At 52.7% G+C, this 13,956-nt stretch overlaps 1 protein-coding gene across 1 annotated transcript; it reads left to right on the top strand.

Moving 5' to 3' along the window:
* The first annotated feature begins 8,623 nt into the window (after positions 1-8,623).
* On the top strand, positions 8,624-13,743 carry Tmem121b (transmembrane protein 121B). The gene has a single exon (XM_040738465.1). The coding sequence runs from the start codon at positions 8,854-8,856 to the stop codon at positions 10,561-10,563; it is 1,710 nt and encodes a 569-aa protein (XP_040594399.1). The 5' UTR covers positions 8,624-8,853; the 3' UTR covers positions 10,564-13,743.
* The last annotated feature ends 213 nt before the right edge of the window (positions 13,744-13,956 follow it).

Raw genomic sequence — 13,956 nt, 5'->3', positions numbered from 1 at the left:
GCATGTGTACTGACATTGGGTATATGGATCTGTGGGGAAGACAGCACCACCACTCAGCAGCAGATTCAGTCCTGTCCCCAAGGGGCTTAGCCCAACAGGAAGTGGAGACGAGTCATAACCAACTGTCTTCATTTGCACAATATCAAACTAAATGAAAATGTAACCTGTACATGTTCTGATGAAGTGACAAAACAAAAGGTCTCTAGGACAGCCAGGTCTATTAAAAACCAGAAACAAACACAAACATCAACAAAATAAAGCAAAAAGGCCATATATCAATTTGAATAGCATGTAAGCCTTTTAAAAACCATTTTTGCATTGTTGAAAGTGGAACTCAGTCAGGGCTTGTACATGCTAGGCAAGGATTCCAGCACTTGTGTTTTGTTTTGTTTTTGTTGAGATCGGGTCTTGTATCCCAGGTTAGTTTCAAGGGAGGATGACCTTGAATTCCTGAGCTGCCTGCCTTCACCAATCAAGTGCAGGGATTGTGAGTATATATCACCACACCTTGCCCCCATGACCACCCCCCACCCCATCCCCCCACCTCACCCCCCATCCCTCCACCCCACCTCACCACCTTATTCCATCCCACCACCTGCTTCAGCTTTGGGATCACACCTAGAGAAGCATACATAGTAGGCAATGAGCCTGCAGTTTGCTTTCATTTTATTTGAGGGGATGGGTTTCAGTATGTTGTCTAGACTGGTCTTGAGCACCTAGACTCCTCTGCCTCTACCTACCCAGTGCTGGGACTACAAACTTGTGCCACCATGGTTGATGAGACTGTATTTTTGAAGAAATTATCAGTCTAGGACAAAGCTGCTGTCAGGATTCACAGTTAACAGATGTGATCCCTGAGGCACTCTGAGTGGTCCACTCATGGCAGACCCTCGAGCTGCTGAGGGACACCTCTGGACTGCCCAGCGCAGGTGCAGGGAGTACGCTGGTGATCAGGACACCCTACAGAGCCAGGGTTGCTGTAGCAACCGGATGCTGCTTGAGGGAGGAATTTTAAAATACACCGGCTAAAATAATTTTTGTGTTTTTTTTTAAAAACATCATTCTGTCATTTCGCAGTGCTTCCTGCTCTGCTGAGGTGGGTCATGTTAGGATGCTTGTTGTTCTGCCTGGGGCTCTTGGCAGCTTCTGGGGCCTGGAGGTGGGAAGATGTCACACAGTGTGAACCACTAGGAAGTTGGCAGAGGTTTGGCAGAACTGGCTTCCAGGTTCTTCAGCTCTTGCTTCCAAAGCCTGTAACACTTTCTCTTTGGAGGATAGGGGTCTAGCTTGATGCTCTCCCCCCCCCCACTCTGACTCCCAGCCCTTCCTGCACAGCCACAGTGTTCCTTGGGCCCTCTCTTTGGAGGGCAGGACATATTTCTTCTTCTGTGTCTGTTTCTTCTCCTGCTCCTTCATTTATCCACCCAGCAGATGCTGCAGGTTAGACAGCTAGTCGGTAGATAGATTGGAGGCTCATAAGCCAGCTAGCAAGTCAAGCTCCGTAGTAAATGGAATATTAAGCCTATGTTTGTTGTAGAAGCATCTGATTTTAGATGAATTTTCTGCCAAGCCCATCTTTATGTGCTCGCATTCAGTTGTGATGAGCCTGTGTAATGGCTGTTCTTGGTTATCAACTTGATTACATCTGGAATTAACTAAAACCCAAATAACTAGATACATCTATGAGGAATTTTTCTTAAATCATCTGAAGTGTGAAGACCCACCTTTAATCCTGATCTTTTGAGGTAGAAAGATCCACCTTTAATCGGGGCCACACCTGCTGGCAGCCTGTAAGGGACAGGGAAGAAGGAAGCTTGCTCTCAGCCTGCTTGCCCTCGCTCTCCCTGGCAAGTCCATTCCTCCACTGGCATTGGAGCCTCCTCCTCCTCTGGAATTCTGGCGTATCCGGAAGACCAGCTGAGACTCCAGCCTTGCGGACAGAACAGCTACAGGATTCTTGGACTTTCCATTGGTAGACAGCTATTGTTGGACTAGCTGGACCTGTAAGAAGTCACTCTAATAAATTCCGTGTGTGTGTGTGTGTGTGTGTGTGTGTGTGTGTGTGTGTGTGTGTGTGTGTGTGTGCATTCTATCAGTTCTATTCCTCTAGAACTGACTAATACTCTATGCATGTCAAGTTGGTGGAGGCCCTACGTGCTGAGCCCAAATCAACCTAATTGATGACAACAAGAAACCAGGGCAGTGAACAGGCCTCTGCAAATTTGGAGGAAGATGGAAACCCTGCAAAATGATTGCTTACAGTTGTGCACTGGCTAAGGGGCTAAGGATTATGGTGAAGAATCTCAGGCCAACGATCTCATTGAAGGAGACTTCAGATTCAAGAAATGAACAAATGAAAAATGGATTCGTTTTCTTTAAGAGAAGCAAGGAAGGGCAGGGCCTGGAAGCTCCCGGAGAATCACTGGTATTGAGTTCCCATCGTAAGGCCCAGAAGCTGGTGTGTGATGCCTGTGGGCCATGGCAGCAGTAAGAGACGAACTGACTCAGGAGGAGTGTAGCTTGCACACATCTGCCGGCTTCCTCTTACAACTTTTCCATTCACGACCCCAGCCCGCTGTTTGGTGCCATCTGCATTAGAGGCAAGCCCCCTCACTCTCAGTCACTGCCCAACAAATCGGTCCTCTCTGGAGATGCCACCACAGCCATATCTAGAGATCTTAAAGTTGACAGCTAAGACCAACCATCACACATGGCCTCTATGATGGCTCATGTTGTCCCCTTGACCAGATGCAGAACCACCCCATCATCAGCTAACCCTCGGGGCGTGTCCCGAAGGGGTTTTCTTGGCTAGGTTATTTAAAATTGGAAGGCCCACCCTAAATGTGGGTGTCACCTGCCAGTACTGGGCAGCACAAATCAAAGGGAGTCCACGGGGAACACTTGCTTTTTGACTGCCTGCCTTCGTATCTGCATCGTGAGTTTGATCGACACTGCTGCTGGTGCTGCCGCTGGTTTTACCAATAACAGAACCAATCCTCTCCCATCCCGTGTGAACTGGAGACTCTCCAGGAATCCTCCAGTCTTCTGTTCCAGGCTGACTGCTGAGGCATCCAGCTTCATGAACTGAGCAGATAGAGGTTCTCAGCCCCCGCAGTTTGAAGACATTCATTGTTGGACTCCCCAGACTGGACCATGCAAGCCAATCTAACAAACCCCCTTTCAATATGTATTCATCCTATCGATTCTGGTCCTCCAGACACCTACAGCTAATCGGTGTGGTAGAAGCAGGGTTTGAACCTAGGTGATCTGCCTTTAGAGTATACTCACTGTGATCAAATACCCCAACAGAAGCAACATATAGGAAAAAGGATTTTGCCTCCCAGTTTGAAGTTACGGTCCATCGTGGTATCTTATCACAGCAGTGAGAGGAACAGCCAGTACAGAAAATCAGTATAGACAGTGGGCTGCTGACCACACAGCAGCTCCTGACTCGCTGTAATTCCAGTCCAGAAGCCCTCTTCTGGTCTCTAGGGCGTAGTCACGCACATGGCACACAGACAAGCTGCAGGGAAGAGCTCGGGGGTAGAGTGCTTACTTGTCTAGCCTGTGTGAAGCCCTAGGGTTCTGTCTCCACAGAACACCACCAACAAAAAGAGCTAGGTGAGCTGGCTCACACTTTTAATCCCAGAACCTGGGACACAGAAGCAGGCAGATCTCTGTGAGCTAAAGACTGACCTGATCTACATAATGAGTTCTAGGATAGCCAGGGGTACAAGGTGAGACCCCATCTCAAAACAAATGCAAAATTGTCCCTTGCCTTCTCATTAGATTAACTATACATTAAAGTGTTGTTATATTGTGCCAGCAGTGATGGTGCAAACCTTTAATCCCAGCACTCGGGAGGCAGAGGCAGAACTTAGTCTACCATCCACACCTCCCGGTGCTTGGTAGCTTGCCTGCTTTCTCCTAAGAGGAACTTGCTTCCGCTTTTCAGAGAAAGTCTGTGAGACCTCAGCCGGGGCTGATGCATGGGGACGCTGTCCCTGTGGGTGGTGCCATCGCTGTGAGGCCTCCCCTGGGCAGCTCAGGGCACACCCAGACTCTGTAAGAGCTCTGCTTTGGAGGAGATGCAGTCTGTTCTCTGTCCTCATGAACTGAGTCCTCACGGGCTGGCTTCCTGCTTTGCTCTCTCCCCTGCTAGGTTCCCTCTTTCTGAGCACAGTGTATGCTAATTGTAACTGAGAACCAGTGAACTCCACTTGTCTTTCCACACAGGGGACCTCTGTGGGCTCCTCACATGCTTTGAACCCGACCTTTATTCTTGCTGCAAAGATGAGAGGCAGTGATGCCAGCAGAGAAAGAACCAGCTGGGAACAGGGCCCATGGTCAGTGCAAGTAAAGGGTGCCCCGCCCCGCTGACCCTCCCTCTACTGCTGAGCTGGACAAGGCCACTTTTTCCTGCTGCTTTGCCTCTCGTTCCTCAGGAAGGCCACGAGCCGTTGACTTTGTAGTTCAGAAGCACGGGTTTCAGGTTGCCAGAGGCACTTTGTCCAGTGTCTAGCTTGTGGAGAATGCTTAGAGAAAGGCTTTGACTGACCCCTTCCTCCCAGGCCTGTGAGCTGCTGACGCCTGGGTTTGTGAGGAGAGTGACAGCCAGGCAGAAGTGCAGTTGATCTGCATGTCTTCAACTAGTAGTATGGCTTGGATAGGTTGGGTTTGAGCTCTCCATTTCCAGGTGTTGTGTGCAAAGTGTCTAGCATAGACCGCCCCTATAAGGGGCTCTATGACTATTTCTTTCCTTTTCTAGATCCTTCTGAGATGTTTATAGTTAACTTCCCCCACTCCCGTGTGTGTGTAGAAAAGGCTGGATATTATCCAACCTAAAGAGAGGAGAGATCTTGCCTCCAGTACTCTGGCCACTGACATTCCGTTGTTACGCTGACTTACCCTGATTATTGGCGTTTTTGTTATTCAGGGTCTGGGGTCCATGGGAAAGTCAGATGAAGAACCTCTAGCAGAAAATCAACTCTATATTGGAGCTGGAGAAGTGGCTCATTAGTTAAGAGCACTGGCTGTTTTTCTGAGGACCCAGATTTGGTTCCCAGCATCCAAGTGGTGGCTCATAATCACCTGTGGTATCCAACACTCTCTTCTGGCCTCGGCAGGCACCAGGCACACGGGTGGTACACAGATATACGTGCAGACAAAACACCCATATACATAAAATAAGTTAATAATAATAAAGAGAAAGTTCATCCCATTGGATGGTAGCACACTTCAAAAGATAATGAAAATAAAATAATCTGGTCCTGGAGGACAAAGGGTTCATCCTGGTGGGTGGTCTGGGGCGGGGGCACCGGTGACAGGGAGACTGGCTCTTCAGGGTCCTCAGCAGTCCCAGTGCTTTCTTGTTGCTCTCAGATTTTCTCAGCTCCTGTTTCCTCTTCATCCACTTCACTGGCTTAAGAAGGAATCTCGGGCCAGCTTCCGCGTTCACTTTCCCTAGGGAAGACTAAGACTGCCTATAATCACTTCCATTAGAACCTGGCAATTCCCCAATGCCCTTTCTACCTGGCTCAACCCAGACATCTGCTGGCCTGGCAGAGTGTGCACACGTGCAGGCTGCATCTTGGAAGCTGTTATTTCTACCCTGGCCCAAGTGAGTGGCCTTGGCACCAGCTGGCATGGCATATGAAAGCCAGATTTATGAACCAGTGCTTTTTGGGTTTTTTTGGTTGGTTTGGTTTTTGTTTTTTTTTTTGAGACTTTTTGTTTTTTGACACAGGGTTTCTCTGTGTAACAACCCTACCTGTCCTGGAACTTGCTTAGTAGACCAGGCTGGCATCAAACTCACAGAGATCCCCCTGCCTCTGCCTCTTGAGTGCAGGGTTTAAAGCTGACCACCACCACTGCCAGGCGAGAATCAGTGCTCTTTTTTTTTTTTTTTTTGAGACAGGATTTGTCTGTATTGTTTTGGAGGCTGTCCTGGAACTCGCTCTGTAGACCTGGCTGGCCTCGAACTCACAGAGATCCTCCTGCCTCTGTCTCCCGAGTGCTGGAATTAAAGGAATGTGCCACCAACGCCCAGCAGAATCAGTGCTCTTAACAATAGCAGTTTCTCCCTGGTACTTGCTAAAGGGTGAAGCTTTAGGGGAGCATGCTTCTGACTGCAGGCTTGAAAAGGGGCCTGGCTCAGATGACCGCCATCATATGACTGCCATCATGCTATGAGTAAGTGCTCCCTGAGAAGCAGGGGGCGGGGGGGCATCACTTTAGTCCCAGCACTTGGGAGGCAGAGGCAGGCGGATCTCTGTGGGTTCCAGGCTCAGCCTGGTCTACAGAGCAAGTGCCAAGACAGACTCCAAAGCTACACAGAGAAACCCCATTTTGAAAACTAAAAGAGAAAAAGAAAAGAAAAGAAAAAGTGCTTCCTGGGAGGCTGAGGTGTAGACTGAGTAGTTAAACACCAGCTTTTTTAACCGGATCTACAGTCGGAGACAGCACTAGGCTGTGCTGCTAACACACATCATCTCTTAACACAAAATTCCCTTAAAGTAAGCGCTGGTCCCTTTGTTCAGATCCCCGTGATGTAGCTCAGAGAGCTGAGCTAACTGGCCTCAGCTTCCCCAGGCTGTGTGGTGGAGCTGGGACCATGGGTCCCACACTTATACCTGTTCTGCCTTCTGGGAATTAGCGCATAGGATCTTGCAAGATGGTACAAGTCATACGTTCTGAATTCTCTGTGTGCCATGGATTTGCCCAAGCCATCCTTCCAGAAGCTAGAGAAAGCAGCTTCAGCTGAGGTAGGTTCTTCTTTGAAGATTTTCTTTTCACAGGATTTGGTGGCACATGCTGCTAATCCCAGCACTCGGAGGCAGAGGCAGGAGGATCTCTGTAAATTCAAGGCCAGTCTGGTCTACAGAGTGAGTTCCAGGACAGCCAGGGCTACACAGAGAAATACTGTCTTGGGAAAAAAAAGTAGAAATTTTTCCTTTTGATTTATTTGTTTTACTTCCCATACATGAGTGTTTTTGCTTGCATGTACATCTCTGTACCACTTGCATGCCTGGTACCCGCAGAGGTCAGAAGAGGGCGCCAGATTCCCTAGAACTGGAGTTACAGATGGTTGTGAGCCACCCTGTGTGCTGGGAACTGAATCTGGGTCCTTTGCAAAAACAGTAGATGCTCCACTAAGCCATCTCTATAGCTTCAGATTCTTCTGCTTAAGAGGCATATTTAAGGAAAAGGCTGTGGTCAGAAATATCGTGGCTCCCCGCAGCAGCTCTGAGACAGTGAAATCAGGGCAGGGGACATACAGTTTGTGGGACTGGGAAGTAAGCTGGGCAAGCTCCTAACTTGCTCCTATGGGCTGGGAGTGGAATTACACAGAAATCCCAAATGATACCGTAGTTTCTTCTCTCCTACCCCTATAAGCAACACTCAGCCCATGGAACTGTCCAGGCTGACCTTGAACTTGGGATGTTTTTGTTTCAGCTTCCTGAGTATCTGGACTTAGAGACTGGCCTGTGGAGCTTCCATACCTCTAAGGATCCTTTCCCTTCTTTGCTTAAGCTTTTTTTTTTTTCCCAAGAAGGCCTCAAACTTATTCCGTAGTTGAAGATGACCTTGAACTCCCGACCCTCTGCTTTGCCTCCTCAGACCTGGAATCACAGATGTGGGCTACCATGTCTAGTTTTAAGGGGTGTTGGAGAGGAACCCAGCAAGACATGCACGCTGGGTAAAAAAATCTTTGAATATACCAAAGATGACCCGGCGAAGTAAGCAACCACCCCCACCCCTGGCAGTCTCCAGAGCCATTGCACACCTCGGCTCTGGCCTCCCCCGCCTCCAGGGCTGGGCAATGGTGAGTGCAGTGCCCTGTCCTAGGCACTGTTCTCAGCAATTATGTCAGGGAGCTTTCCCATCACGCTGAGATCGGGGATGGAGGACACGGTGTTAGACGTGTGAATACATAGTAATTGTTTGGGATTGCTTTCTGAATAATTGAGTTTGGGTATCTGTCTGTCTGTCTGTCTATTTATCTATCATCTATCTATATCTATCTATCATCTATCTATCTATTTATCTATCTATCATCTATCTATTTTGGTGCTGGGGATGGAACCCAGAACTTAATGCGTGCAAGACAAGATTACTCTGCCAATTGATACACATCATCCCGGTCCCCTTCTGGTTCTTTTTTATTTTTACTTTTTAATAGCTTCTATAGAGTTATCAGGGCCTTAAAGAGGGGGGGGGGAGATGTAGGGTGGCCGGCAGCGCACAAGAGGGGAAAGCTGACCCGCCGCGCTTCCTCCTACACGCACTGTGCAGATTAGGGGCAGAAATGAGCTTGGTTCTTGGCAAGAAGGTGTGGTCGACCCTGAGACCAAGGCCACCTAGCAGTTCAAGTCAAGGAGCTAGCGACTTCAAGAAACTTACGTCCTGCTAGTCCCGCTGCGCTCTCAGCTCTACTCCGGCGTCTCAGCTCTCTCTCCTTTCCTTCCTGCTGATCCAGCCAGCCAGGCTTTCTCCTCCTCTGTTCTCGCCTCCTCTCCCCCCTGAATCCAGTCCTGGTTTCCCCGCTGCCAGCTCCTTCTGCCTGCTGGGCTCGCTCCCCGCCTCCGCCCCCCCCGCTCTCCAGTCCCGGCGGTCCGCTCGGCTCCCCCGCTCCCCTCTCGTACCCCCCACCCCACCCCAAGCCACCCGCGGCTCCACTCGCCCAGTCCGGCCGCTCCAGTCCGGATCTCGCTGTCGCCCGAGCCGGGTGCGAGTTGCAGCAGCTGGAGAGGAGGCGGCAGCGACTGGCCTCGGTTCCCCTCGGCCGCCTCGTCAGCCCGAGGTTGGCGGGGAGAGAACGGCGCAGCAGCCCCGGGAGCCCCTCCGAGGACAATGCACCCGGCGCTGGGCCACCCTCGCGCGCTCTCGTCCGCGCCCGCCTCCTTCCCGCCGCCCCCCGCCGCCCGGCTGCAGCCCCTTTTCCTCCGGGGGGGCTCCTCCCGCGGCCGGAGAGGCTCGGGCGACAGCAGCACCAGCACCAGCCGCGGGGGGGGCGGCGGCAGACGCGGCGGGGGCGGCGGCTCCCCGAGCAGCAGCACAGGCGCCGAGCGAGAGGACGACGACGAGAGCATCAGCATCAGCAAGCCACTGGTGCCCGCCGCCGCCGCCGCGCTCCCGGGGCCCCCGGCTCAGGGGGGCGCCCCCCCCACCGCCGCCGCGCCGGCCACCGCCTCCTCCACTTCCACGCCCACCTCCTCCTGCAGCATGACCGCCGCGGACTTCGGCGCGGGCGCCGCGACTGGGGCCGTCGGGGGTCCCGGGAGCCGCTCGGTAGCGGGCGCAGGCGGCACCGGGACCGGTGGCGGCACCTCCTGCTGCTCCTGCTGCTGTTGCTGCTGCGGCCGCCCAGCCCGGCCCGGCCGCAGGGGTCGGCGCCACGGCTGCTCGCCAAGTCCCGGATGCCACTGGGGCTACCAGGCGCTGTCTGTGGTGCTGCTGCTGGCTCAGGGCGGTCTGTTGGACCTGTACCTCATCGCCGTCACCGACCTGTACTGGTGCTCTTGGATCGCCACCGACCTGGTGGTGGTGGTGGGCTGGGCCATCTTCTTCGCCAAGAACAGCCGGGGCCGTCGGGGCGGTCCAGCGAGCAGCACGCACAACCACCATCAGCTCCACCACTCTGCGCCGCCTCTGCACCTACCGGCTGCGGCGTCTGCGGGGGCCGGGGCCAAGGCTCGCGGGGGCCGAGGAGGCTCCGGCAACTCCGGGGCCGGGCCGGGGACAGCCGGGGCTGCGGGCGAGTTCGCTTTTGCATACCTGGCCTGGCTCATCTACTCCATCGCCTTCACTCCCAAGGTTGTGCTCATCCTGGGCACGTCCATCCTGGACCTCATCGAGCTGCGAGCGCCCTTTGGCACCACGGGCTTCCGCCTCACCATGGCGCTGTCCGTGCCGCTGCTCTACAGCCTGGTGCGTGCCATCAGCGAGGCGGGTTCGCCTCCGGGCTCGGCGGGTCCCCTGCTCCTGCAGCCACAGCAGCATCGCGCTGCAGGCTGTTTCCTGGGCACGTGTCTGGACCTGCTGGACAGCTTCACGCTAGTGGAGCTGATGCTGGACGGCCGCGTGCCGCTTCCCGCGCACCTGCGCTACCTGCTCATCGCCGTCTACTTCCTCACGCTTGCCTCCCCAGTGCTCTGGCTGTACGAGCTGAACACCACCGCAGCAGCTCCGTCCTGGGGCCAGGCCTCCGGGCCTGGAAGCTGCAGCCGCCTTTTGCGCTTGCTGGGCGGCTGCCTGGTGGACGTGCCCTTGTTGGCGTTGCGCGGCCTCCTGGTCGTGAGCTACCAACAGCCGCTGTCCATCTTCATGATCAAAAACCTCTTTTTCCTTGGCTGCCGTGGCCTGGAGGCCTTGGAGGGCTGCTGGGACCGGGGGAGTTGGGTTTCCCCAAGTCGGGCCAGAAGCAGCTATGGTGCTCCTCCCTCCGCCCCACCACCACCTCCTCCACCGCCACCTCAGGGAGGCTCCCAGCGGGGCCACTTGGAAAATGAAGGGGGTCCTCATGGCTATGTCAACACTCTAGCTGTGGCCTCTCAGAATTGAAAGAGGTGACGGGCAGGGGCTCTGATCTCGGTTTGAGAGTTTTTGGCCCCCTTGACTGTGTTTTTACTGTTGTTAAGGCTAAAGGTGAAATCTTCTGCACCCAATGGGTAGAGACTAACTTGGAGGGAGACCAGCAATATATCGTGAGGGAGGAGGGTCCGTGTCCATCGTGGTCCTTCCCCATAGTCTTGCCTGTCCTGACATACAAGGGGCTGGATACATGTACCGCCTGCTTTTCTTGCCTTCATGCTATGGGGGAGAGTGGAGGAAAAGGTGTTTTAGGCAGAGATGGTAAGCTTAGGTTGACGTGTGCGTGTGTGCGTGTGTGCATGTGTGTGTGTGTGCGTGTGTGTGTGTGTGTGTGTGTGGTGTGTTTCTGGGTGTCGGTCTCATGCCCCTGGCAGTGGGAAGCAGATCTAGGGAGGCCTTGCTGCCACCACACGTGACCCCACCATCCTTCCTGCTCACCCGGCGTCGTCCTCACTCCTGCTCCTCTGTTCTTAGCTTGGGGAGAAGACGGTCTCTGCTGTAAGGACCAAACAGCACCCTTCCTTGGGTGAGTGTGTATTTCTACCTCTGTGCTTTTAAATTTCATTGCATCACACATTGATGCTGCTCGGAAAAAAAAGATTAAACCACTCAGAAGTTGCATTCAACATGGCCACTGGATCCCTTTGGGGTTTGGTACCAGATATTACAGGGTCTGTGGAGTATCAGCCATTGGCTTGCTCTGTTTCGGTTCCTCCTGCACAGGACACCTGTCCTCTTGTGTTGGCACTGGCTGGGTAGGAACCGGTTTCAGAGTGACTGCTTTAGTGGGTTCAAAGGGATGTGAGGTCAGGCCCCTTAGGGACCCTCGGGAGCACTACCTGCTCCATTACAGAGCTTCTTCCTCTGCTCTGGTCTCGTCAGGGAGGAGAAGGCACTCTGTGGGACCCTCCTGCCCAGTCTTCCCCCACAGGGTCCTCCCGGGGAGGCTTTCTGCGGTGGCTACTCTAGTCTTGACAAGATGTCACTCTTGGAGTCTCTAAGGCACAATACTATTCTGGGGGGGGTCAAGGGTCTGAAACCTAGGGAGCAAGGCCAGCACATGCTCACCCCCACAATGGGATTGGGGGGCTTTAGAATTTTGGTTCCCTTTCCTTCTCTTGTTTTGGATGTTTTCTGTGATGTAATGAGCCTAGACAAGGTACCAGAAGACATGATCTCTAGTTCTGCCTCTTACTTGCTAGATTTGAATGCCATGTCACTCTTACTTTCTAGATTTGAATGCCATGTCACTTTTACTTTCTAGATTTGAATGTCATGTCACTCTTACTTTCTAGGCGTTAGTTACCTTTCTTTCTTCCATTTATTTATTCATTATTTATTTATTTATTTTTGGTGTTTTGAGACAGGGTTTCTCTGTGAAGCCCTGGCTGTCCTGGAACTTTATTTGTAGACCAGGCTGACCTCGAACTCACAGAGATCCACCTGCCTCTGCCTCCTGAGTGCTGGGATTAAAGGTGTGTGCCACCAGGCCCAGCTTCAGTTACCTTTCTAGGGTGGTATTCTTTGAGTTTGGGGCTTGAAAGCTCTAGACATAATGCTGCCATTAGAGTCAGACATAAGACGAGCTATCCAGGGTGTACTTGAGGATGGCTCTGCTTCCGCCTTGGGAGAGCTGAAGGGAGGTTTGCTGTCAACAAGGCTTTGCAGGGATGGTTGATGCTGATGTCCTCTAAAGCCCACAACACAGGGGCAGGCCCAAAGTGCCAAGTCACTGACTACTAACTCAGCAGCCAGGCCCAAGTCCCTCATGCCCTTTGGCTCTACGAGGACCTTCTGAGAATCGAAGGCTGCACAGGGCCTCTTTCTCAGCCACCTGGGGCTGTGGGCTGAGGATGTCGTTTTGTGGATGGAGACCTGAGCGGCTGAACTTGGCTAGAGCGCTGGGGGCCTGCTCAGCTCTTAGAGAGGGCCGTGTGGAGGATGTTTACAGCCAATGTGTCCTTCTCCCTCAGACTCTCGCTCTCAGCCAGTGCTGCCTGGCTGCTTTGCACGATACACCTGCCTTTCCCCTCGCCCTGGACGACTCCTCTTCTGATTTGCCTCATGGTCCTGAACCCATGGATGGGGCTGGAGCTGCCCGCTGTTCTGTATCTCTTCTCCAGCCTCGCTGGGTTTCCCGCTACCTAATTTCAATGACTGGGAAAAGAAATTCTGTCTGAGCCATGGCCGGCTCTGGCTGGCCCCAATCCAGCCTCCACTGTGTGACTGCTGTCTACTGCTGAGAGGCTGCCACTGGATTTAGGATGGAAGTTGCCATTTCCCTAGTACATCAAGGCACATGATCACATGGCCAGTTGTGACAGAGGCCAGGACTGACGAGGGCCTAGTGAGGCCCAGCACCTCTCCAGCGTGTCTTCTGTGAGGGCTTTGTGCTCAGGGGCTGGCCCCTTCCTTCTGGAGTATTCATTTTGTGTCTTTTCTGATCATTCTCCTGTCCCATTTGCACATGACCTTTAAGCCCACCGCCCCCCTTCCTTGCTGCCTATGGTATCTGTAGATAGGGATCAAACTTGAGAAGTCCCCAGGGTGTCATGACCAGGATAGCACACTGCCCTGAGGCTTGTGCCAGAAGAATGCATCTTGAAGAAGAAGCTTGGGCTCAGAATTTAGCCCTGCCTGCTTCTAGCATTCGAGTATGGAGGGGAGGGCCTATTAGTTCCAAATGGCCTCTGTTTTTTAAAGTGAGTTAATTATTTTGCAATGCTGAGGACCAAACCCAGGGCCTCAAGCATGCTGGACAAATGCTAGCCAACCTTCTGAGCTGTATCTCTGACACAAGGCTTATCAATCTGAAGACTGAGCTCTCTCTAAAGACATGCACCCTGCCTCTTAAACATTTCTCTGTGTGTGGGGTTTCACTCTGTTCCCAGGGCTGTCCTAGAATCTTGGGGCTCAGGTGGCCCTCTTGCTTCAGCCTCTCCAAAGGAAACAGGTGTGCAGCGCTATGTCCAACCAAGGCAGTTCCTGTTCAACATGCCAGGAACCGGGCCCCGGTGTGTGGGGCGCAGAGCTGGGAATTTGAGCCCAGAAGGAATAGAGAAGCGACACCTTGCTAGCATTTATCACATTTTTTTCTCTTTTTAAAAATAAAACCAGACTCTGTTCTGAAAATAAAAACTTGAGACTTGTGACAAGCTTCCTGTGTGGTTTAAGACCATTTCTGTCCCGATGTCCCCACTGAATTCTTAAATGTCACTGCGACATTTGTCATCATTTTGCAGGTTGGTGTTGCTGTGATGGGCACACCTTAGCTAAGTGCCTGGTGTGTGAGTAGGGGAGGTGGGGCACTGTGGCCTGGGACTAGGGATGTCTAACTGGGCTCTCTGTTCTTCACAGAGGAAT

This window comes from Mesocricetus auratus, unplaced genomic scaffold (assembly GCF_017639785.1).
Source record: "Mesocricetus auratus isolate SY011 unplaced genomic scaffold, BCM_Maur_2.0 Super-Scaffold_100676, whole genome shotgun sequence".
Classification (NCBI taxonomy): domain Eukaryota; kingdom Metazoa; phylum Chordata; class Mammalia; order Rodentia; family Cricetidae; genus Mesocricetus; species Mesocricetus auratus.
This window is presented reverse-complemented; position numbering and strand designations above follow the sequence as displayed.